General features: G+C 37.1%; 1 protein-coding gene across 1 annotated transcript; it reads right to left on the bottom strand.

The window, feature by feature from the left end:
• Positions 1-2038: 2038 nt before the first annotated feature.
• Positions 2039-23542, bottom strand: LOC128497566 (hippocampus abundant transcript-like protein 1). The gene is made up of 12 exons (XM_053467692.1): positions 22731-23542; positions 13940-14035; positions 12145-12207; positions 9187-9314; positions 8533-8647; positions 7701-7919; positions 7407-7520; positions 6430-6501; positions 6079-6191; positions 4248-4345; positions 3260-3417; positions 2039-2999 (listed from the first exon to the last, which is right to left on the bottom strand). The coding sequence occupies exons 1-12, from the start codon at positions 22803-22805 to the stop codon at positions 2787-2789; spliced, it is 1464 nt and encodes a 487-aa protein (XP_053323667.1). The 5' UTR covers positions 22806-23542; the 3' UTR covers positions 2039-2786.
• Positions 23543-24201: the final 659 nt, after the last annotated feature.

Here is a 24201-nt window from a genome sequence, read left to right on the forward strand (position 1 = left end):
CACCAGCAGGGTCTAATATATCGGCAGCAGGATCTAATATTAAAGAAACTGCCAGTTCAGCTGTTATTTTCAAATTATATTTCAATCACAGTCTTTACTTCAACGAGAAGTACTTATTATGTAGTTAAAAATGCACTTCTAACGCGTATATGTGATGGGGCCATCACAAAAATCAATAATAAAGGGGCTTGCTGGTGGCATTTATACAAATTGTGATGGCTGGAGGCGATCATACAAGGGTGTGGGGGCACCACATTAATCCTAAAAGGATGCTGGCTGAGGCATCAATACACAAGGGGCAAAAACACTAACATCCATCCTGTTGTAGACGTCTGTTTCGTAGATAGTGTCCTGCTGTTTGTGTGTTTTTGGTTATTAGTATAGCAGAGTTTGTCCAGGTGTGTGTGTTTTTGTGTGTGTGTGTGTGTGTGTGTGTGTGTGTGTGTGTGTGTGTGTCAGTGTGGCAGAGCCTGTCCTGGTGTGTGTCTGGGTGTCAGCGTGGCAGAGCCTGTCCTGGTGTGTGTGTGTGTGTGTGTGTGTGTGTGTGTGTGTGTGTGTGTGTGTGTGTGTGTGTCAGTGTGGCAGAGCCTGTCCTGGTGTGTGTCTGGGTGTCAGCGTGGCAGAGCCTGTCCTGGTGTGTGTGTGTGTGTGTGTGTGTGTGTGTGTGTGTTTGGGTGTCGGTGTAGCAGAGCCTGTCCTGGTGGGTGTGTGTGTGTGTGTGTGTGTGTGTTTGGGGGTGTCAGAGCCTGTTATTACAACCAAGGCAGAATTTGATGTGGTCAAAAAAAAAAAACGAACAACAACAACAATGAATAACCCTGCCATGGAATATACGCAATTCAATTTATGTCTAGTCTGAAAACTGATTTTAAGTTGTAAGAAACATTTATACACTAACCACGCTTGAATTTTACACTGGAATATACTTTTGCTTGTTTATTGTGTGTTATGAAGTTTGTTAACATAAAAACCAAAGGTGTATTACAAAATGCAAGTTATCACTGTTGAGGGTTTAACATTTCAAAATATATATTTTCTATGTATATATATATATTAAGAAAAAAAAACATTTCAGGTACAGATAATTATTTATATAAAATCAGTATATTTTCTGTCATGAATCTTGATACATTTATAAATACAAGATATACATAGCCTTTGTTAGGGAAAGATTCTTACAAATATCTACATATAAAACATGAACAGCAGCGCCCAGTTAATGATCATTCTTTTCCTTTAATGGATCATGTATAAGAAAAATACACATACATTCATATATTCTTATAGATTTACTCAACCTATGCAAATGCTTTGGGAAAAAAAGTGACTTTACAAAAGCAGCTTGACTGTGTTTGAGATTACATACATACATACATGTGTATGTCATTATATATATATATATATATATATATATATATATATATAAATGACACACACATAAGCAAAGTAGCATATGAAGTGTATCTGACATGAATGCAATGGATTGTGACTAATACACTGTACATAACATTTAAGGCGAAAGGGTAGTCGATGAGGTTACAGAATTTGGAGATTTTTTCACAGATGTATCAAATAAAATTTTTAAATTTGATAGAAAAACAATAGACACCTGCATAAAGGAGTGAATTCAGTAAACAGTGTGAGTCGGAGTGTACAGTGATATGAAGCCTCTCATCTCACTACATTAACTAGGCTTTTATTAAGGGTCAATGCCATCATGTTTATCTGACCAAGGTGGCCCCTCATAACGTTAATGATGTGATGCCGTTTTAGCTCACTGCAATAAATTCAATAAATAGTTTAGTGAATAAATACCTATGTTGATACTTAATTTCAATTAGGAATGTTGTCATGATACAATACAGTAAAATTAAAGTATCAAACAAAGCATCAGTTTTCCAACATCCATTGATCATGAACATTTAGTTGAAGACTACAGACATAATAGATTAGAGCGGCAATGAAGGACTATTCAGGAGCAGTTATAATTAAACTCTGACCTGTTTTTTTTATTGTGTATCGTTTCCTTTTATCTTAATTTAGTTTAATTGCTCATATAGTTTGAATATATTTTGGGAGCTGGTGCAAATAAAAAGTGAGCATGTGGTAGAAAAGTATGGTAGAAATTGATTCGCTGTTCATGAACAGTATAAGCTTTAAACAAATAATGTCTCTCTCTCCCTATGAGTAAATGATAAGTCATATAATGTTTTCAAGGAGTTAAAAATGTTTGGAAACTCCTGGGGATCTTCCCTCCCTGGAAATGTCTCTCTCGTACCAAAGTTAACTCTGGTGCAGAAGATATATCTCCTCGGAATGAACTACAAGACATACTAAAATGTGTCTGGTCCCATTAAGAAAACATAATGTACTGGCAGGCACTGTTAGGTGTGTTAAAACACCGGCTCAACTTTGCAAAGGGTACCCTTGTAAGATCAATTTGCCATCACTGCAGTATCTAAGATTTACAACAGTCAGTATGCAATGCGATAACAAGGTTTGAGGTAGCAAATACGGGATGGAGAGCTCAAACCTTTAGCTGCTGTACTGCTGGAGATTTTTGCAATGCATGCAACCTCCCATGCAGCGACTATATAACAAACAAATATTTTATACAAAAGAACATGAGAATATTAATGGCAAGTCTCTCAAGTCTGTATGAAGGATCCAATGTAGAAAAGAGAAAAAATATATATTATATACATGATCAGTTCTTTATTTTATTGAACCTTATTTATTCTCTGCTTCTGCTTTTATGCAATGCCAATAGATGCTCTGGAAAGCACTCATACGCTGCTGTCTTGCAAAAGTGGTTCTATATCTTCATCGCTACCACGATCAGGGTTTGTCTGAGTGCTGCTAATAACGCTGCTGTGCTTCCCAACACCGTTGTTTTTGGCCGAATGGCTGCTGTGTTCAGGAATGAATAAGGCAACCAAGAAGGCAAGAAGTACAGCACATGCACCAAATAAAAATGGTGGCCCTGGGATGATCGATCCCTTTAAAGAAAGAAAATACATTTGAATTTAAAATATGTTATGCATTCTGGAACAAAAGAGCATTCTGTAAGCAATATATATATATATATATATATATATATATATATATATATATATATATATATATATATATATATATAATCAGATGATAAGAGGCATCTTCAATATAGTGCTGACAGCTAAATTTGTGATCACAACTTTCTGTATTAGGAAATTTAGATGCCCAATTCAGAATTTTGGTGTGTAAACCCACTGCTTACTTCATAAACTGGATCTTTCATAGTAGTTTTCTCTGAACTCGGCACTGGTACCAATCCACTGAGCTCCACGTGAAAGAGAAAGAAGACAAATCCATACAGTGCAGGTCCCAGCCCATTGCATAATCCTCGTATACCAGTCACCATTCCTTGTGCCACACCTGTATGAACAACAAAATATATGAGTGTCTTTTCTTGCATTGTTAATACAGTAGCCTAAAATTGAAAAGCAGGAGCCTCTCAGCGCCTACGTATTAGGGGTTTTAAGGACTTCTCAATAGCTAATCTTCCTTGTCCTCTAGAAATACAAATGGTAAACACACTGTAGGATATTACTGAATATGGAAGTAAGGATTAAATCAAATAAAGTTTTGGTTATAGCAAGCAACAGGTTTCTACTTATCTGGGAGTTATTAGACAAAAAGAATAATTACAACCAAGTGTAGAACCGGGGGAAACGTTTCTGTGGGAGTTGCTTTGAAAAGATGGCTCTTTTTCCCACTTTGCGGGCAACTCCCAATGAAACAATGATAATTGCAAAAATAGGCAGCCATTTTCAGCCCAATGACATCACCATGTATGCCAAGTTTCCTGAAAAAAATATTTTTCCAATAATATCCGGAAAAAATAAATACCTCAATATTACTTGATATTGAAATGCTATTTTTTTTTCTTAGAATTACAAGGAGAATACTACTTGGCTTTACATGGTTATTTCCACTGAGGTTTTCCTGCAACTTTTCCCCATTTCAGGCAAACCTAAGGGTTTTCTCTTTTTTTTGCTGTTTAATTGGCCAACTACACCCAGGCAAACAGACTTCATGAATAACCATTTCACCAATTTTAGTAATAACAATGTCAAACAGATCTGTTGCATACGTAGTTAAACAGTCTGTATTTTAGTATGTATTAACACAGCAGGCATCAATAGATGTTACAGAGTTACGAGGAGCGTTAATAAATGATACATTTGTCCCCTAGTCCAACTCACCTTGCTGGTCTGGTTCAGCATTACGTGAAATTAGGGCACTCACTGCAGGGAACGTAATACTAGACATGGCTGCAACAGCCCCAGCTGCCCACATCATCCTTCAAGGAAAGATAAAGTATTTAACTGAAAAGCAGACAACTTTCAAATCACAAGTGGGAATAAACCTCTAAAATGATTAATAAAGTGTACACTTTATTCACACGCATTTTATACTGTTATGACAGTCATAGCAGAGCAGAGAACCTGACATTTATTAAAATGCATTGAGTAACAATGGTTTGACCAAAAGCAGAACAAATATAAGCCCAAAGATTTTTTAATACAACTTCTCCCACTTGGCATTCAGAGTGAAGGACTGTGATTCTAAACCATAAATGACTGGAGCTTATTATTGGTAGCTAGTCCTTGCAATTGGTTACCTTGGCTGAACTTCAGTCAGATCTAAAAGTAATACACCTAGACTATAAAGCACGGGTGGATGGGCAAAGAAGCAACTAAAAATGTCAAAGTCACTAACACTTTCAAATTAGGTATACAAGGTACAAAATCAATTGACTTCACTTCCATTAACATCAAAAGAGGGAATCGGCTAATGTGGTTACAACTTCACTGGGTAGGTGCACAGAAATCTGAGATTTCTGATCTCTAGCAAACATACAGTTCTTTCTAATACAAAGTAAGCCATCTTTATTTCTTTTAGTCTTCTGTCCAACTCTAAATAGGTCCACTGTACTCCATGCCTAGCCTCACCACTTCAGCCACACAGTCCAGTCTTGACATAACCTATCATGACAACTTCCTTCACTGTCTTGTACCATCAGCTGATTTATCCATCATAGATCCTTCTCTCTTTATTTCCTCCCAGTACAACTGCACTGCTCATACTGTACTCTTCTGTGCACTCCATACCTTGCTCCACCAGACTTTCCATTAGCCTCCTATCCTTTAAGTGTTCCCTGAAAATGTAGAAAATGCACTTCAGGGGCACATAACATATTGCTCAACAGACTTCACCGCTCCCTTTTTAACAATATTCCCTCTGATCCTTATTTATTGCGCGACAGCTCTCCACAGCTACTTTACTGTATGCAAACTGTATATCCAAATGCAATTTCACTTTCTACACCTGTCTACTGCATTATGCGCCAGTTCCAATCTGTGCAAGACCCCTGCTGGAACCAGTTTGGAGACTCATTCAATCTACATTACAGCTTCTGTAAGGACCTCTTGACTTTTTAGAAGCTTCTACCAACATACTTCTGCTTCTATTACTGAACTTACATATCTGTTGATCACCAATAGTCTTTGTATGCAAAAACTGTGCTAGTGTATTAAAACATCAAGAAACATTATTAAGGAGGTATAACAGAACAACCCATCTTGCAAAAGAAGTTCTACGTTAGGAATAATTTGGAAACTGCCATTTCAGATGAGGTGTTTTTTAATACACTAATATGTGCCATGTTCTTGCTCGTCACAAGCACCAAACCATTACTCTGTTGTGAAGGCATGCTCACAAAGCAGAATGCAGTTGCTTGCAGCTTGCTGGCATCACTGATAGTCAAGAGAAAAGAGAAGAGTCATAGTTATCACTCTGTTACCAGAAAACAGGGAGGCAGAAGTTTAAAATAAAGGCAGCTCTATTTGAAAGAATATTTTACAAAAATTAGTATAGAAAATAAAAGAAATCAGTTAATAATAGGGAAGGCACATTTATATAATACGGCACAGAAATTGGTCTAGATGTTTTTACACGCATATTTCAGTGTAAAAAAATCAAGAACGTGTTTAATAAACTCGTTACCCTGCCAAAAAATGTCCGGATGCTTACCAGGGTTGGGAGCCAAAACCATACCAGGCCAGCTGGAACATTTGAAAGCCAAGGCCAAGAAGAACTGTGTTTTTGTTTCCAATAGAGCGCATTAGGATGCTGAGCAATACAGTCTGGGGAAAAGACAATAAGCTTAATAAGAAAAGAAGGGCCGAGCAACACGTATACAGATATCTGCAGTTAGGGATCAGTAAGCAAGTGTTTCTCCACTAAATATATAATTTATACACACAATGCAATCCTTGGTAATGGCGTAATACTTTTTTAATACACTTATCTTAGCATAAAGTACATTAAGCGACAAGATGCAATTCAACTCAATATAACAAAGCACCAGAGAAATAAGCTTACCTGAGCTACAATAGACAGGATTCCTACTACAGCTATAAATGCTGCGATGCTGCCTGGATTAAAACCTATGATCTGAAAAGAAAACAAAAAAACATGTTAGGATACACTTGGCTCAAACAAAGGTCCCTGTTACATCCAACCACTTCAGACGTCCATTTACTGTTTTGTATTTCACACGTTAAAAAGAAATCCAATGAGTTTATACAGGGTAATAAGTTGCTGCTTTTCTTCTTGCTCTATTATTTTATTTCCATTGCATGGACTGCTGGTTGTGCACCCAATTCTGATCTCATTACCACAGTTTCTGTTCAGTTATGCAAAATGATTGGCCATGTATTATACATGTAATATATGGGACACTAGCACAGTATCTTTATGTCACAATGTTGGAATGGAAAATGTAAACAAATTATATATATTATATATATATATATATATATATATATATACACACACACAAAAAGTATTTGCAATGTAAGTTGCGTAGCTTGCTAAATATGTTCTTTTTTATTGGGGAAATTATATCATCTGGTAGTAATGTGGATGGGACACACGGAATCTTAAATGTCATGTTCATTTTCTTCCAGGGATTGGTGGTCTTAGCTATAAGCTGCCCTTTTAACAAGCATTTCACAAATTGCTCTGCTATTGAGCCAACAGCTGCTTTGTGACATTAGTCAATGAAGAGATTTCTATTCATGCTGTGGCCATCCACAAGAAGCCTGCCTCTTTAAGCACCTCTTCTCACTCACATGAGGCCTGTTTTACATGTTACAGATATTTCTGCCGAATACTGTTGGGCAACTGCAGAAAAAGAACCACATAAACCCATAATTCTTTGACCAGTGTTAGAGAATTATTAGTAATATATAACTTCCTTTAAACCAAATTAAGATTGGGGCCACAAGATATAATCAGGATTAATTGTTCAAATTGTTTTAAGCAACGAAACTTTCCAAGCTGTCCAAAACACCTACCTGTCTTAAATAAAGGAAAAAACTGGAATACTGTCCTGCTTCTGGTAAATAGGAAAAGAAGACCGTGATACAAATCAGAAGCACTGTTGAATCTTTCCCGACCTTTTTCAGTGACTGAAAGAGACAATAAAATCATTACAAACTTTTATGTGGGAAATAGTAAAAGGAACAGCAGCTCCTATTATTGCTCAAGCAAAACATGTCCCCTCATCATCCTCAAAATCATTTAGCCTTACGGAAGCCTAAACTGGTTCAAATATATTTTGCAACAGAAAAAAACAATCAGATTCTTACAGCAAATGGGTCCGCTTGCTCCCAAGAAATAGGAACTCCCCAAGAAGTTGATCTCATTTTCTCTCTGAGAGATTCTGGAACAACCAACAAGATGAAACAGATATCCAAGAGGGCTACAACCGTTGCCAGGAGAACAACTAGGTTATCCCCATAATAAGCAGATATGTAAGCACCAATAGCCGGACTGGTCACCAAACTAGCTGCAAATGTGGCTGATACCTGAAAGAAGCATATAAAAAAAAAAAAAAAGATATATTTTTACAATTACTCAAAACCAATATTTTGTGTTTATATTCTTAGATTGTTTCTCATATGATGCTACTGCGGTGCTCAGTTTTAGTGTGCAGTATCAATGAACTGTTATCCTACTGATCACATAAGTTGAACCAAAAGTTGAGTTTTACATACTATGCATAATTTAACGGCGTTATTATTATTATTTATTGAATTATATATTCTGCAGCGCTGTACAATGGGTAAAGAGGACATAACCGTTCTGACTTACAAAAAGAGGATGGCCCTATTTAAAAGAGCTTTCAATCTAGAAATGGTTAATAAGTACCCAATTTTCAATTATTTACAAGTCATCTGCATTCTCTATGTATTGTAATCTAAGTGGGTTGTGTCTTGTTAACTGCATGTTTCACTATTACATTGCATAGTTGAATACTGAGTTAATAAACTTTCCAATGAATCCCATATAAATGGCATACAGATTTTTAATTTATCAGGTGCCAATAGCTACGGTCTAGATTCCCATCACACAGAACATGTGGCAATATAACCATCTGCATATTTTTAATAGCATCGCTGTTTAGCAACGACAACTTACCAGCCCGTAAGCTGTACTTCTTTCGTGTTCTTGTGTGATGTCAGCAACATAGGCAAATATCACAGAAAATGTAACAGAGAAAGCCCCAGATACAGAAATCATAGCAAAATACCACCTACGGAGTGAAACACATGGAAATATAAAGTGCTATAAATGTTTTAAATGGAATATGAATCTACATTAGTTTGATTAAATGGAACGTTATTAGAACACATTCAATTAATATATCTGTGGCAGGGCTGGTTTGTGGCACAACTGCGAGGGAAAGGTCTGCACCATTCCAGCACAGACCACCCACATTTTTGGGGGAAGAAAACATGGAAACATCGCTTTACAACCCTCTTAGTATATGCTTCAAGCTACAAAATATTTTGAATTGAATATATATGGCTACTGCCTGGTGGTTCATGGAATCATTAAAGTGTTTGTTTCTTTTCTATTATCCTCTGCTTATATAGCGCTGATAATTTATGTAGCGCTATTTATTTACATAAACTCAAAGGTTAAACTAGAACTGATAGACCAAGACAAACTGATAGACTTGCTAAATAGGGCTCGGCTCGCAAGATTACAATAAATTTCCAGAAGGAGCAGTTTACCAGTATCAGTGATAATAGCTAGTATTTCAGACAAGTGCTTTTTCTCATAACTCACCATGGGCTTATCCTCATTAATGGGATTGGAAAACATGTAAAAAAAACTGTGACAAGGAGGAAAGACTTTCTTCCGTAGACATCTGATAAAGCACCAATCAGCGGCGCACTCATAAATGATAAGAAGCCCTGCGGGGAAAGGAAACACAAATTCTTACAAAAAGCTTTACATGAATTTGCCATCTACAAGCCAGATCTTGCTTTTAAAGCACCAGCCATAACAGAGGTAGGTAGGTAGCTAGCTAAATGAGGCTGAATAACTAATGAAACAAAGTATCATAATGGCAGATTAAATAGACTTAACCAGGTATTTCCCCATTTTCCCAATTCAAAGGTAAACAAATAGGTTCCAGTTTACAGCAATGACAAACTACTCCAAACAACCAAGCTTATAACTACTTTCATTCTTAATTTATAGATTTGCCAACGTTGAACTATATTAATTTGCCATATGCAAAACAACATATAAAACTCTTTTTAATTAGCAGTTAAAGGCAGTGGGTGTTCAACAACAGCTGGAGTGCCAAAGAACACTAGGTACAAACATAGCTTTCCATGGTCTACAGTACTGTGCTAAAGGCTTTGTAGAACCTCTTGATATTAGACACATGGTAGCAATAATACATGATTGCCATTATTATATAAATTTTTCTGGTTAAATAATGGTCTTAAAGACGTCATGCCAAAATTCTGTGAAGCTCCTACAGAGCTGCTATGCCCGATTTGGCTCGTTAGCCTGTCCAGCAGGCTAGAGAACTAATGGCGGTGAAGGAGTTCTTCGGGGCTTAATAAAAGAAAAACTGGCTCCTATTGGACTGCTGCCAATCTCACATTCTTTCTGCACTTGCCCCCTCGTTTTTCTCATTCTTTACAGAGAATCTGCCACATTTGTAAGCTTCATGTTATAGAAGCTTGTGCTACATATACACACACAGTGATACATTTAAAACAAAGAAATACAAACATATTACAAAGTCACACTGCGAAAACATTGAGAGATGGGTAAAGACTTGTCCGAGGATCAAATAGACACTCCCTATTTACCGGTATTCCAGGAACACCTGCTGGGCCTATGGACATTTTCCTGGTAACCTTGCAGGTTAAATCAATAAATCAGACGTTCAGATAATGAGATGGAAGTGGAGAAGAATAGCCGACATGCTTAGACAAATCACTGCAACGATTAGCTTACACCCATTTGGGTGTGATTCACTCCTCCGAAAGCAGCTAAACTGCGGAATATGCAGCAGACTGTTTTTCCCTACTTCATTTAATATGTATTACTGGAACTGTATGGTATATATCTAATGCCAATGCACAACCGTACACATGCTGTATATCTGCCAAAAAGATAACATTTAATGGTTGTTAAAAGGGAATTCGGATGGAACAAAAATGTGCTAAACGAGCCAATTCTCTACTTTTAAATTCTATAATTTCCACTAGCAACTAGTAATACATTCATGTGGAATTGGAACAGGTGCAGCCTAAAGGGGCCTGAACAGCTGTATCACATTTTATGTGTTACACTTGATTTTTTTAAAAATAAATGTTAACTTGTTCGTATGGAAAATCCAGATAACTGTCAAACAGTGAGTCATCCTTCTGAAGATCAGCATACAACTGAACGTCTGTTGTTTTCAATTAAAAAGAATTCCATGTTAATTCTGTGTATTAAAGTAGCATAAAACACTGCCTTTATTAAAATGTTTTTATATTCCTTTCAAAGAAAATGAGTTGCTAAATCTTTAAAGATCATAAATAATTCCTAAGGCATTGTTCGGTTTTTTTTGCCGAAAGGGCAATCCAGAAAATAAAAACTTATTAGGCTGATAAAAGAATATAAAAGTGATCATTCTTTATTACATTATATTTTATTCATCGAAAAGCAAGGAGAATTAGAAGTGCTGTTACAAAAGGTAAGTGAAAACTAAGAACATTAAACGGTATAATTTACAAAATGGACAATAGCAGGTTAAGAAAGACCGAAAAGAGTAGAGGGTGCTCCTCTAGTAGGTAACAATATATTAGGAGGTAAGGGGGAACCAGACAGAAGGGTCGAATAACTAAGCTCTTCTTCGGAGACAACAGTCTGGGCCAATACTTTTTTATGTATGACTGAGTTGGTCAGTTGAAATGTTTTGTGTTGCCAATAAGCATGTAGTTTAGCTATTCATTATAACTGGTTTGCCCTATTAAGCTGATCAGGGAAAGAATTCATTAACTCAAATGCATCAGTCACATGACAGATTGCCTTTATGCAACCTTATGATACCAGAATATATTTGACAAATGCACAGGATGGATTATGAGCAACAATGACCACAACTAAACACAATCATGAAGTCATCATGTGACAGATCACATGGATCACTCGTGGCTGACTTGGAATGTGGAATGAAAAAAACAGACCATTAAACCAGTGCTTATAGGATTGCAGGGAAAGAGAGGACTCCATCACACCAAACATTCACTTGCTTGTTACATACAAGTCAACAATTGAATTTTTGTCCAAAAACACTATTCCCATAATTTACAAATCACATTATTGGTATCTCAATAATGTGCACTGCCACTGGCTATTCTGCTGTCAAAGGGTTAATACATTTCGGCAGGGAGTTGCTCTTTTTAGGCCAAGAATTCCACAGCAGATGTTTTGGATTTATTCACTTGCTGTAACAAATGCTTTTTAAAAGATGCACTTAAACCTTAGAACCAGTGACCTCATTAAAGATAAATTACACATGCTTTATTACTTTAAACAATAGGAGATGACAACATACACTATATATTAGTCAGACAGTGTTTGGCAATGAGAACTTTAATTTATTGCACAAAAACATGGTATAGATATAGATAAGGTTTAGCATTTTAAGTCGAGCATCAAGTTCACATATGTGATATGGTCATATAGAGATTATATGTGTGGATATATAAACACATTCAGTATCTACTATACCTTTACTCCTTGAATTAAGCCATTCATTAGAAATGTATGTTGTGGAAATGTTTCATGTAGCACCTAGAAAAGAACAGACACAATTTACATTTATTTAAAGGGGAACCGATTGAGGCAACTTTATCCAAAATATATGTCTGCATAGGCACATACGACTTTCACTTTCATAAAGAGGGTGTTGTTCCTCATCACTACTAAATAAACTTACAGACCGAAACTCTAGGAAGAACATTTTAGGTCATATGCAGAAAAAATAAAAAAATGAATTACCGCCATAAGGTATGGTATAGTAACGACGGCTGTGCCTTATTTGCAGGAGAAGCTCATGAGGGTTGGAAATGTGTTGGAAATGTTAGGCTCATGAGTGTTGGCATTGCCTAGACAATTGGAATTGCCTTCAAATGTTTACAAACTTACACAAACGTGCACAAGTGATTGCTAAGATTTATTTTGACATGTGCAGACAGTAAGGAGCCTTGGGTCATATCATAGGTGGAATCCGGGGTGAGATTCCATTACTCAAGGAATGCTAAAAACACGTTTAAGATGTCTGCAGCCTAAAGGTGTAGTCATGGCTTATTCGTTTTAGGAATCACCGACTCATGGATGCCTGTCCATGCTTGCTTGTTAACTGAGCTCACTGGCAGGAAGCAGACATCACAGATTTAGATCGAACTGAATCGGTTAAGCATGTGTGTATCTGTATCGAATTTGTAAAGTAACTAGTCTTAGACTAGAATGCCAAATATCACCAAAGAAGTGATATTTATGTCAATGCAGAAATGTTGTTTAGCTGTTACCTACTGGCTTTCCCCAGGACCAAGTTCTAGGCTTTTCCAATAATTCAACAAATGGTGATCTGCACTGCAATGTTATTCCATGAGATGCAATCTGATATTTATTGCATTAAAACATAAAAAATATTACAAGCAGTACATATATTTACACAACTTAAAAAGGATGTAAGAAAAACACAAAGAACAAAAGAAAAATCTATGTATATGTGACAACAATATGAATAGAGTTCTGGGCACAGTTCCAACTTCACTACTTTACGACTAATAATAAAAAGCCATAGATGTAATAACACTGGTCTCTATTGGTTACACATAGTTAAAATAAACTGTATAAACACTTTATTAGGATTCCTTATCTCCTCTTCAAACATCCATAGTGATTGTCAGCTCTAGCATGTTTCAAAACATCAGAATTTATAGCTCAAATCAATAGAAAAAGTATCCAGCATTGAAATGATATCATTTTTCTCAATGCTTTGTGAATTTCCTTTGGATTTATTATATTAATGAAAAAGATCTGTCTGTATTTTAGAAGATATGCACATTTGGTAAAGCTGATGCTAGGGCATCCTCCTTAAAATCCCTATCGCTAACATTTAACTATCCACACTGGTGACACGATCATTTAACTTAGAAGGAATATAGATATTTTTTTAAAGGAATATCTAGAGATTACGTTATCTCTTAGATGCTCAGGTTTGTTCCACCTAAGCACACTTTGGTTTATTTTTTGTTCTTGCAGACTTGTGTGGTTATACGGAGACATTTATTGCTGCTACGTGCACAGTGAGCCGCTGGGATATATCTGTTTTTCCTATGTTACTATTTGCTAAAGTTTAACTTCGTCATTTCATTATAAGAAAAAACAACTCTTAATTATTATGGTGGGCAATCTTCTGTATTAGAAATACATTTGCAGCATTAGAATGGGAGAACAGCATTATAACACAGACAAAACAGAGCATTAACAAAACAGTAATAGCAATGTCCATACTCACAACTAGCATTGGCGTTGTCAACAGGCCCCAGGCGAAAAATTCAAGGAATATGACAACAACAGCATGATACACGCTCGGCTTTCCAATGCCTTGTTGCTAATGGAGAAAAAGAGAAGAATGAGTATTCTAAAATCCCATCTCATATTATTGTAACCTTAATTAATTCAATTGTATTAAACAACCAGCCTAACACAATTATTTTTAGTTTTTATTTATTATGCCCTAATATACTGTGCAGCACTGTAAAAATTAAATATGAGATGGTTAACATGTAGATACCTGAAGCATTAATTAGGGGTGACTATAAATACATGTGTACTAATATTCAGCTGGTATACAGAAAGCAGATTTCTTTGTTGTAATGATGGCATACACGTGACATTGTGTCAGTTCTGTGTTGTATTACATATTATATTATGTTATATTACATTGCTTATATTGTCTAAAATTTAACCTGCAGCTTTACTTCCTTTTTCATAAAAGGATACTACAATGAGGAATGATTTTCTTTATTCTCAAGCCACTTCCTTTCTGTTAAAGTGTATATACAAAGAGAATCAGGAAGGGGCAGCTGAACATTCTATGTTAATATTAATACCAGCCTGCTGTTAGTTATACAGGAAATGAAAAGTATTTTAAGCAAATGGTTACATTTCCTTTCTGTCAGCCTGCAGCAAGGTTCCCAGGCCTTTATTCAAGATAAATGTCTGAAGGCATCCCTACTATTTATAAATCTGTCTGATAAAGGCGTAAATCTGTCTGCATGCAAATGTTTTATGTTCTCCGAAAATGGTTTTAGTGTTTGGAGCTAGTGGAACGCACTGCATGACTGGTTTTACTACACTATATTCAAAACTAATTTTCCCATCCAGCCTTCCATGCTGTTTTCAAGATATTGTGCTCTCGGGTAGCACTACTATTATGTTATTGCTTTTATGTATACGAGTAGTTTACAAGCGCTATGATAAATGTTCCATACTGTTGGGAGTATTAAAGACTTACTTGCAGCTACTCAGAGAGCCACCAAAAACTTGACAAATGAAACCAGAAAAAAAATTATGCAGCATTATAACCGAAGCTGTTATCTTCTTAAACCTGATCCCTGGCAGAAAGGGATGGGTGTCAGCTGTGATGGAACCTGACCATCCCATGAGAGGCTGTCCTAACTGAAATAGTGTTACTAAACTAGATAAAAGGTCAAGAAAAGAGGTAGAAGGACTTTCTGTCTCCAGCCTAAGTGCTAGTGCTTTAAAAGATCGATGGCTGCTAGTTAAAAAGGCTTACAGTGTTAAAATTAGTAGGTCTAATACTAGTGGAGCTTTTCTGTCCCAAAATAAAAATACAATTCAGGTATATGGGTCCTTGGGGTGGACCAAGTGGAGAGCAGTGTGGACCAGTGCTCTATTCACATGCCACCTATTACAACAGATGTCTGTAGGATGCAGTCCGGGGTTCCTATAAAAGCGTGCATCAGGTACAGGTGCCGGGCAATCGGGGAGACGGTGGAGGGGAAAGGTTGAGAAATCCCCTGGGCAAGGAGAAGCCCTGAAGACAACCCTTGATTATTACCTGTCTGGACTTGTGTGTGCTGTCTGGCCGAGGTTTCCAGAGCCTGACTTAGCTGGGTCTGGCATGGAGATATAGTTAGTGGGTGTTTAGGCTGGCCAGTCTGGACCAGCAAAGTATAGCCAGAGAGGGCTCCGATTGGGAGCTAGGATTTTATTTTATGATTTTGTTTTGGAGTGTTTGCTTTGTGCACAATATGGTCTTTCTGAACCTTATTGCTAAAGGTGACTTTTTAGGTCCTCAGCTAAAAGGGTTTGTCACTATATATAATCACATAAGACAAGAATGTACACATTCTTAGTGAATCAGTTCAAGCTAAGCGACTATTCATTTCCATAATATTATTGATGCTGTACGCTGAATTTATGAGCTGCGTTAAGCCAGTCCAATATATAAATCAAATCGAGACACAATCAAGAGTGAAATCAACAAGGTATGCTTGATCATTAAGAAGCCCATGTACAAGTGACGCAGTCTGTTGCTAAGCAGCAACTTCTGACCTACAAAACTACCAGGCTGTGTTTACTCTGTAGGATTGTGTCAACACTGATGATGTGTGAGATACACAGTACATGCATGCCACTTATTGTTCACTTTAAACTTCAGAACTCCCCACCAAACCCTGGGTCTCAACAGAGAGAACACAATAGGAAAATAATAAAATTCAGTGAAACATAAATAACACAGTAATGCGTATGTGTCCATTAGTCAAATATTTAGCAAGATGGACAAATTTGCCATTTTAAATTATTTGACATACATTTATGCTCTGAAGCAGATTGCAGAATTGTTACGTGTGAACCAATCTTATGAGAAATTCTAAAAGTAAAAGTATCTGGTAACAAGAAGCAAAGAGAATTAAATGATTATATCATATACTCTCCTAATGAACGTACCTTGATGTAAGTGAATGTTATTAAGACTAAGCAATGCTGTCTGAGACCAAACAGTACATGGCTCTGTTTTTAAATCCTTTGAGTGTTTATTAAAAGGTTTGCGCAGAAGTGCGCTTTTTACATAAACCTGCACTATGCTTGTATCTCCTCATCTTTTAGAAGAGTGAATGTGCCCACATGCGACTGAACATCATCAGCTATTTAACTAAATCTGTGGAAGAGTAAAGCTGGATTGAAGATATTTTACATATATTTTTTACTTTTTGTATTTTTCGGTGTAGCGGTGCCAATTAGTCACCTGATATACATTTTCCGTGAGTATTCAGTGTGGATACAAAAAGATAACAGTTACACATGCTGCTGTATATCTACTAAAAGTGTAACAAAATATCCCTCTATTAGGTGTGTAATAGGATCATATACCCATCTCACACACCACATCAGGTTCCAACAGCACATGTACCCTAGGATCTCTTTAGATGACTGGTCTGTCTTTAATCTGGGTTAATTAACCCACAAATTGAGGATTGGCGTTCAGAAATTCTGCCAAATAGCAACCTGGTAATCCATTATTTAATATTGTTAACCATATGTCCAAAAAGTAAAATGTTAAATGCTCTTCTGACACAAGAGGTCATGTTACATATAATATGTTTCACCTGTCACTGTATAAAATACGTACAAGAGTGATGGTACTGCCACGAGGCTCTCTAACTTGGGTTTCTATACTAAGAAACGTACATGCATATAGCTTTTCCCTGTGGCAAGTATCATTAGAAATACACTATTATTGGCTTTGCTTATGTTTAATCCTTTCTGTATAACTTTAATATGTCTTTCACTTCCACAATAGTGGGTTGTTTGCTACGCCTGCTCTCAGACTTCTAAAAAGGGGACTCATACACGTCATTTCCTCACTAAAACTGCAATAATAAAAGCTGTAACACAGGTATGGTCATCATGACTCACTATAAAGCTATGAACATCCGCAGAATCACTCTGCTTGGTTCCTCTTTCATTTCTAAAAGATCTGGCAATTTCTCTAGGCTGAGAAACAGAACTCAAAACCCAAACTCAAATTGTCTGTATGGCATTATATTATATACTGTAATGAGGTAACTAGGTAATTAGGTGTTACTGTATATTACCATGCCTTCATCTGCCTGCCATATCTCCACATGTGCCGTGGACAAATGCATATAGAACAAATGTGAAAATCATATGGATTTCAAGCCTGCCTGCAGAGGTTCCCAGGATCAACAAGAAGAACTGAATTTAAACTTGTGTTGCCAGCCAGCTAACGTATTTTAGTCCAAACTATATGACAATCCCAGTTTGTATTTAAGTAAAAGCCCAGAAAATCAAAAAATGTTTTTACGTTCTCAGCATTCTTAAGAATCCGACCGTGATATATCACTGTAAGGTAAATTTTGAAATATAGGAGCAGTAAACTGAGCCAGGAATTAACTCGACGTGATAGCATCTCATTTATTAACCTGACTCCAGGCTGCTGGAACAGTGACAGCAGCTCAATAAGCACCCACTGCAGTCATTAATTGCCGAGGTGCATCAGCGTTCCTGCATAGTGCTTCATTATTCCTGCGGGCGTTTTTACCTTGACAATTAAACAATGCAATAGATGCTTAATAAAGAAGGCAGTGGCATTATAATGCAGACAACATTGAACATCTTGAAAAACAGATGGCAATGGACATGGCACATGTACATTGGCAGCTTCAGCAGTCCAAGTCTTCACATTTTTTAAAATCCCTGATATCTCGTAACTGGAGAGGACTTACCCTACTACTTATATATTTCAAGCATGCTAAGGATCTTATTTTATTTTTTTTTTTTTATTATTATTATTTTTAATTTGGTATTATTATATTTAATATTTATTAAATATATAATTCAGCCCTGTACATGCTGTTAAACGTGTAAATGGCTGATGAGTGGAAATATTTTTATATTATTTTAGTCTAATCAAAATGCTTAAAATAATATCGGTATTACCACACTATTAGAAGTGAATACAGTGAAGGCATTAAAACATGCATGGGATCGGTATACGGCCGAATTTAAAACAAGACCAAGAACCGGTTAAGGTTTGTGTCTTTACAGCAAGAAATATAGACTCGATGGGCAGAATGATCCTTATGTGCTATCAAATTTTATGGTTTTAATAAAATGCTACCACTGAACTAGTATTAAAAAGTAGCAAGAACATAAGTTATATGGAAGAAAACGCAAATCCCCCAGCAAATCTGGCAATTCTGAGCACAATAGGGCTATTCTTAATGTTTTATATTTCTTAAAGCTACAGACACATTTTAATAACAGAAGTCTGTCTTCCCTTTTGTCTCGGTGCACCCCACCTCTGTCTTATAGAAAGGGGTACAACCACTTCCTGCACTTTAATTGCTCACATTCACTGACACTCACTTGAGACCACGTGTTTCCAAATTTTGGAGGGTGTCTACCTTTTTAGCTTCTATAGATTAAAAAAAGCACAGCAACGGTTCAGGCAATCATTATAAACAAATGAAGACATGAGAGGAAATGGCACGGAAAACAATTTCTCAACAAAACTCCATACCCGTAGTTCTGCTTCAAGGGAGTATGGAAGGACACTCAAAATGCAGTGATTAAAGAGGAAAAAAAAAAACATTTAAGAATAATATTTTGTAGCTCATCTAAAAACTAGCGAAATGGCTGCCTACGGATGACTTTATGCATCTCATGTACTATACCCCGTATTGCACCAAGAAGCATATGCTGTGTATGGAAACAAATCAGAAAGCCAGGACAAAATCAAAAAGGGCCCAAGCGTTTTCTGGTTTCCATGTCCCATTCAAAAATCTACACTGTAATAATGATAGCCTGTGTGCTAAATATCAGCGCCACTTTTTTTTTTTCCTGCGATTTGAGATACTTTTTGCTTATCACACAGGCAGTGCAAATGAAGTTGTCCAATGGTTTAAGAGCAGGTGAGGGGCTGACACTGTTAAACATATATTTTTGCTACCCAAATTATATTACAGATTTTATGTATATCTCATTATTATATTATAATTATAATAATTATTATATTATTAATAAAGATGTGTATACTGTATATTTATATATACAGTCAATTCTGATAAAAGTCCCTGGGAAACTAGAATATCTGAGTAACTGACGTGAGCACAACTCTTCTAACCAGTATTTCTAGATTTTGCGGGATTAGGCTGATATTTTTGAAATGTCATCCATAACTTTTTTCTGTTAAATCCTAAATCGCAACCTGCAACGTCAGAGGCATTACAATGCATTAAGACTGTAGTAGTATATGCGTTAGAAAATTAAGGAGCCCTCCCTTTGGCCCCTAAACATCAGTAGGGTACGTTAATAGGAAAAATCTGCATGTTTATTATTTTAAAAGCTCATTATTTAAGAAAAAAAATAATAAATCAAAATAAAAATAGCTATAGGTTTGTTCTTCACAAGCATATTGGAACTTTGTGGCAATGATTCCTACTCTTTCTCAGGGAAAAGTATTAAATGCAAGCAGTTAAACTATAACACTTAAAAATTACTTTTACCTTAAAATCAAAAACATTCTTATAACTGGCGACTTTTTTGATACTTTAAAAAAGCGAACACTGTAGCGGTATAAATTACAAAAAGTTAATTTTATTCACAAATAAAGCAGTTTAATCTTGCAAAAATAAAGAAAAAAAACCTTTATCTGAACCATAGACAACGCAGTGCAGGAAAACATATTTTGTTAGCAATTTAATCTCATCACTTCTAAAGAAAGAGGTATTAGCTGGGATTGCCTAGGCTTAATTTGTTCCAACGAAATCTCTTCCAGTTCTATTTTTAATTGGGGATTAAGCATCAATACCAACAGGCTCCAGATTAGAACTGGTTTTCTAGGATAGAAGATCTGCTGAAATTAGTGACAAAAAAAGGAAAGCACTGAGGATTTCTCCAGTCTCCCACATTAACATACATTAGTTGTTTTTTTTTTGTTTTGGGGGGTTTTTTGCAAGTAATATGGCCAAATCAGACATTAAATGAGAAGCATGTTAGAAATGTGCCACGGTAGTGTTAATATTTAGGCAGTGCTAAAATGTCAGTGCTTGGCCAGACTTTGCAAGGAAAGAATTGTAAGAATTTTCTGCTGGCAAATGGCGTCTACCTAAATTATCAACAACATACCCTTTTGCGTAAATGGAGTTTATCCGTTTACTGAAGATCTGCAAAATGCAAAAACTATAGCAGTTGAGCAAAACACCCAAAGGAAAAGTGTAATTTCTCAAAGCTGTGTTGAGATGGGGGTGCAAATCCCTACTTTCCGAGGACCACCTACAGGCTCGTACTACCCAGACAGAATGTTTATAAGCGTTTTCTTTGGAAAATAAGAGATGACAGGTTTTTTTTTTCTCCCAACTATGAAATTCTCTTAACATGATACCAAAACCTGCTCTCCGTTTAATAGGGACGCGGCACGAAGGCCAAATCCACTAAAAAAGATTATTGTATTTTTATTATTTGGCTTGAAAAAAAAAATTCTAAAAACAGTTAATTATTTTTCTTTGCTCGATATCTAAATTAGAAAAGCTGATCAAGGGAAAAATCATTTTGTGTAAATAGTCTGCAACAGACTGTTTAAAGACACACTGAAGCCAAATGGATATTAGACCACTCCTCAATTGTAGTGGATCTGTTGTGAAGGCGCTTCACTCCCAATTACATGAATAATCATAAAGAAACTAAACATATAGCCACTTTTTGATACGTAAGGCGAAGATGATCTGTAGACTAAAACAATGGCTGTGGCTAAAGATTATAGAATTGATACATTTTAATGTTGTCTTTAGAAGTTCGTCAGTATGGTAAATTGGAGTTATATAGAGAAGACGGAGCCAGTGATAAATTTAGAACATTAGGATTTAGCCCCAGGGTGGAACTTCCAGAAATTGAAGCAGTTCAATGAGTTTTATGAGCATTGTGTGATATCCTGTGCTTCGTTTAAACGCTTTGTATGGCTGGTTTAACTATATAGATCAAAATCACCCTCACTTAAATATAAGGCTCTGCTCCTGTAAGTACATCAGAACACTAAGGGAGGATCGGAAATAACCGCTATAAGTTTAACGTCTTTTCATTTTAGCAGAACTAGGACTGAGCGTTTGACTTCCTTTTCCTGGCTGCCAAACCTTTAGACCGCAGCAAATGTGAGACATGCAAAAAACTCATTAATGATTATGTTCTGTCCTTCAAAAATGCAGGATCCCTGTTAAAGAGTATACAAATTGAGGCACTGTGTCTTTAGTAAATGATCAGAGCTTCAAAGATTCCCAAACGCAAAAAAGTGGACTTTGCATCCAAAGATGTAGAGCTCATATAGTTCCTCTTTTTTAATCGAGAAGCTCAATAATATATATATATATATATATATATACACACACACACACACACACACACAAAAGTAAAAGAGCACGAGGATTTTAGCTTTTGGTTCAGGGAACTTATTCTCTCTTGATGAAAGCCCACAGAGGGGCTGAAACATGTTTCTGTTAGGATGCCCACTAAACCTGAAAAAACGCTTCTGTACCAAAACAAAAATTAAGTTTCTTCAAGCTGATTATTTTTTAATCCTCAAATTTCCCAAATAAGTAGTAAAGAGTGCTTACAGAAGAATTAGCTAAAACCCCTTTTTCCCCCATTAGTAGAAGAGTTCCACTTCCTTTGGAAAATGATCTACACGAAGAAACCTTAGGGCCTATTCACCAAAGGGAGAGTGTGCAGGTGAGTTGCAGTTTTAACATTACTATTCACTATGAAGGACCAACACTGGCAGGTTTCACCAGCAACGGCTGGCCCTGCATATGCATAGTTCAAATTGTGTGGAGACTGGGGAAATCCCATTGATCCACCCATACTGTCTATTACACAGGGCCAACAAAGCTCTTGACGTAAAAGAAGCTCAGTGGGGTCGGCCCTGTGACATCAATGAGCTGAAACGCAACTCTCTTAGTGAATAGACCCCATTGGAGCAGATTTCACTCCAGTCCCCATTTATTTTTGCTGTACGTGGTTCATATTTAAGCATTGCACACTAACAGAATCTACTACTGTAGTTGAATCTGTCTAGAAGATCAGTCGTTTGATTATTTCAATAATGATAGTATGTTATATATGTTATGCAAGGCCATATTCTGTATTTCAATCATGTTATTGGCCATTTCTTTTGTTTGGGGGGGGGCAATGCACCTAGTCTTAGATCTTGCTGATTTCCATTAATGTGCTAGTAATCACCCTTATTATTTATACTCACTCACCGTATTGCCATCTTTCATGAGGATCCTCTTAACGAACATAATATAGTTGGCCTTCTTTTTCTTGTCCTGGCTCATCTTGCTGTCGTCATCCTGCCCACTGGATGCTGTCACCACTGATGCTCGGGTCACAATCAGGGGACCTCCAGGTGCTCCCTCCGGGGATTCCAGGGCTGGCTCCCAGTGTGGGTCTGTTGGGGGAGGGTCAGCCTGGCTGAGCTGGGTAGGATAGAGGATTAAGGAAGGCAGGAGTGTGGCGGGTGCACCCTCTGCACCTATGTGCTCAGGCACAGTGTACACTGGGTATAGGTGAGTGCAATTAGCTTCCCTATGGGTGACTGCAAGCTCTGCTGCCAACAGTGACGCGGGCTCCAGCAGCACTGGGTAAATGGGTGCAGATAAGTTATAACCGGGTGCACTGGGGGCGCATGTACGCGCCGCTGCTCCAGATGTGGAGGCAGGACCCGGAGGTGCCAGATGTTCAGAGGGTGTGCACACAGTCAGGGAGTTAGCGGGTGCAGAGTGGTTGTGGGAGTACTCGGGTCCACGATGCGACTCTACACTGTGCACAGGTCTCGGCGCTGTTACCTCCTCGGTTTGTCTTGATGCCTCAAACGTAGGCTGATCCGTTATACCGGAGGAAGGCTCGGGCTGCTGAGCTCCGGTGCCTTCTACCGGCCTCCTCTCGTCCTTTGACGGATCCAGAATCCAAACCGGGTCCGGACGGACCAAACCCACGTACACTCGCACACTACACCGGCAGCTCCGGCCTTCTTCTCCCTTTCTGCGCACTGCCCCCTTGCACACACAGAGCGGATGCGCGTCACCAGCACCGACAACCGCGTCACCGCCGGCCAGCTTCTTCTTGGTGTAGTTCAAGAAATAGCCAGCAGGCGGAGCTCCCCATATGGCAAACATAGTGAGCGCCGCAATGTGATAACTGTCCGTAGCTTAGTGGATCACTACAGTGCATCCGCTCTGTAATGACTATGCAGAGGTGACACCAGGTTTTTATTTTTTGTACCTTTCTCGATACTGGCTGTATTTCTGCAGTGCTTTCATTTTCTTCTTTCTCATTTGCTGTACCCAAACAAGGTATATATTCAGGACAAGAATTGCTTTTTCTTTAGATACTATTACTTTGAGCATATGATCTAATTTATTACAGTATTTTAAAAACAATATGTAAAATATGGTGACAAATTGAAGAAAAGCAATACTTTTTTTTCTCCTACTTTTATTTGAAAAATATTTTAGTTATCTACAAAAGCTCATGAAAAAACCTGCTAAATAGCTTCTACTATTTGTCCTGAGAAATAGCTGATGTTTTTTACAAGTAATACAAGTTTTACAAGTAATAGGGCAATAATTAGTAGCACATTGCTACATGGAATTTTGAAATGTGGTCATTCGGCCCACATGCCTTATTTGGGAAATCTTTGAAGCTGAGTACAGTGATATAACCATGCATTGG

This window comes from Spea bombifrons, chromosome 1, assembly GCF_027358695.1.
Source record: "Spea bombifrons isolate aSpeBom1 chromosome 1, aSpeBom1.2.pri, whole genome shotgun sequence".
In the NCBI taxonomy this organism is placed as follows: Eukaryota; Metazoa; Chordata; class Amphibia; order Anura; family Pelobatidae; genus Spea; species Spea bombifrons.